The 1,635-nt window shown below is 45.6% G+C and overlaps 1 protein-coding gene across 1 annotated transcript in view; it reads right to left on the bottom strand.

The window, feature by feature from the left end:
- Positions 1-208: 208 nt before the first annotated feature.
- The window catches only part of LOC102675452, a 4,476-nt gene continuing 3,049 nt past the window's right edge, over positions 209-1,635 (bottom strand). The window contains exon 4 of the mRNA XM_006614670.2: positions 209-1,632. Coding sequence (XP_006614733.2) covers positions 588-1,632 — 1,045 coding nt within the window. The 3' untranslated portion in view covers positions 209-587. The remainder of the gene's footprint in view (positions 1,633-1,635) is intronic.

The raw sequence follows: 1,635 nt of genomic DNA, 5'->3' as shown, positions 1-1,635 counted from the left end.
AATTAAGATGTTTCTTTGGACGAGAAAATTAATTGTCGAAGAAGATAAGTAACCTTGTAATTCTTTTGACAAACGAGTATTGGAACGAGTATGAAGTATAATCTCAAGGGAAACGTAAAAAAAATGGGACGTCGAGTGTGAGAACGGTTCATTGCGAAATTTCTTTTTCATAAAATTCTTTGTCTTTAGGGATAATTTAATAAAAAGAAAAATAAATAATATATTTCGAAACATTTTCTCTAAATTGTACAAACCTAAGAGAATCTTTTCGCTTACAAATTTACGTTCACTTTTTACAGTATCCCTTAATGTTTCGAATCTATCAATTTATCGTTGATAATTTTTAAATTGTGTCATTTCCTAAAAATATATATATATTCTACAGGAAATATTAACTTTTCTATATATAATTATAATTACATCTTCCTAATTTAATTCGTGAAATCATTCGTACGTGTGACCTCATACATTCTACAAACGAAATACTATTCGTTATAAAAAAAAAAAATGAACTAAATTCCGACGTCAACTTAAACATTCTTTGATTTCATGACCACCGAGAGCTAAGTCATCAGAGATAGAATTATTCACATCTTCTTCTTCATCGTCTCCTTCCCGTCCTCCTCCTCGTCGCTAATGATCTGCACGCTCCTAACCGGTCCAGTCTTCCTGTACCTCGAAGCAGGCGTGGTTGTGGTCATAACCGGTGACGTGAGCATGGGAGGCGGCCGTTCAGCGTTAATCGCCAGTTGCAGCATCCTCAACAACAATGCTTCTCGGATAGGTGCGGGCAATATTTCATCCCCCTCGTCACCGATCTCTTGCGCGTAAAACTTCTGCCTGTATACCCTCTTCGAGTACCGACTTCCGTCGTTGTAATCTTCGTACTGTTGGGGTTGATAAACAGGGCTCAAGGGCCTGGCGAACACGGGACGCCTGACGGGGACACGATCGCCGTACTGAAGGGGAACTTGTTGATCGTAGCCCGGAATTTCTGATCGTGGCGCAGCAACTGTCTGATAGCTTGGCTGATAAGAGGGATACGGTTGCTGGTCGTACAGTGCGTCCTCCAGGTAAGTTTTCGGATAGGAGAGGGCCTGGACGCCGTACTGGCTGACCAGCAACCTCCTCAACAGTAATTGGAAGTCACGTCTGCTCAGAGGTGGGTTGATTGGGTTCGGTGGTTCCGGGGGTAAGGCTAGCGTGCTGCTCCTGTAAGGATATTCCGAGGTCGTTTGATACTCCCTTTCATCGACTGGGCCAACAGGTGGCGAGACGGGTCTCAACACGGGCCTGGCCCTCGGTTCTTGGAAGATGACGGGTCGCGGGAAATGCCTTGGACGCATGTAGCCCGGCGCCATGGCGACTCTGGGGTCTTCTTCTTGCTCAGGAGGAACAGGATTCTCCGTTAGATAGTGAATATTTGCGTCCGTTGTCGTGGAGTAAAGCGGCTGCTGGCTAGGGAGGGGGCGCAACAAGATCCTATTGATGGAGAGCGGCCTGTAAGCGGGATCCTCTTCGATGTTCGGCTGAGCGGAAACTAAGATTCTTCCACCCGGCACCTCGCGCAAGAACTGGTCCGGTTGTTGCCTGACGAAGATGGGCTCCGTGCTCTGGCGTAGATACTCTCGATTT

This window comes from Apis dorsata, unplaced genomic scaffold, assembly GCF_000469605.1.
Source record: "Apis dorsata unplaced genomic scaffold, Apis dorsata 1.3 scaffold_194, whole genome shotgun sequence".
Lineage (NCBI taxonomy): Eukaryota > Metazoa > Arthropoda > Insecta > Hymenoptera > Apidae > Apis > Apis dorsata.
The sequence above is the reverse complement of the archived record's forward strand: the minus strand, read 5'-3'. Positions and strand labels throughout refer to the sequence as shown.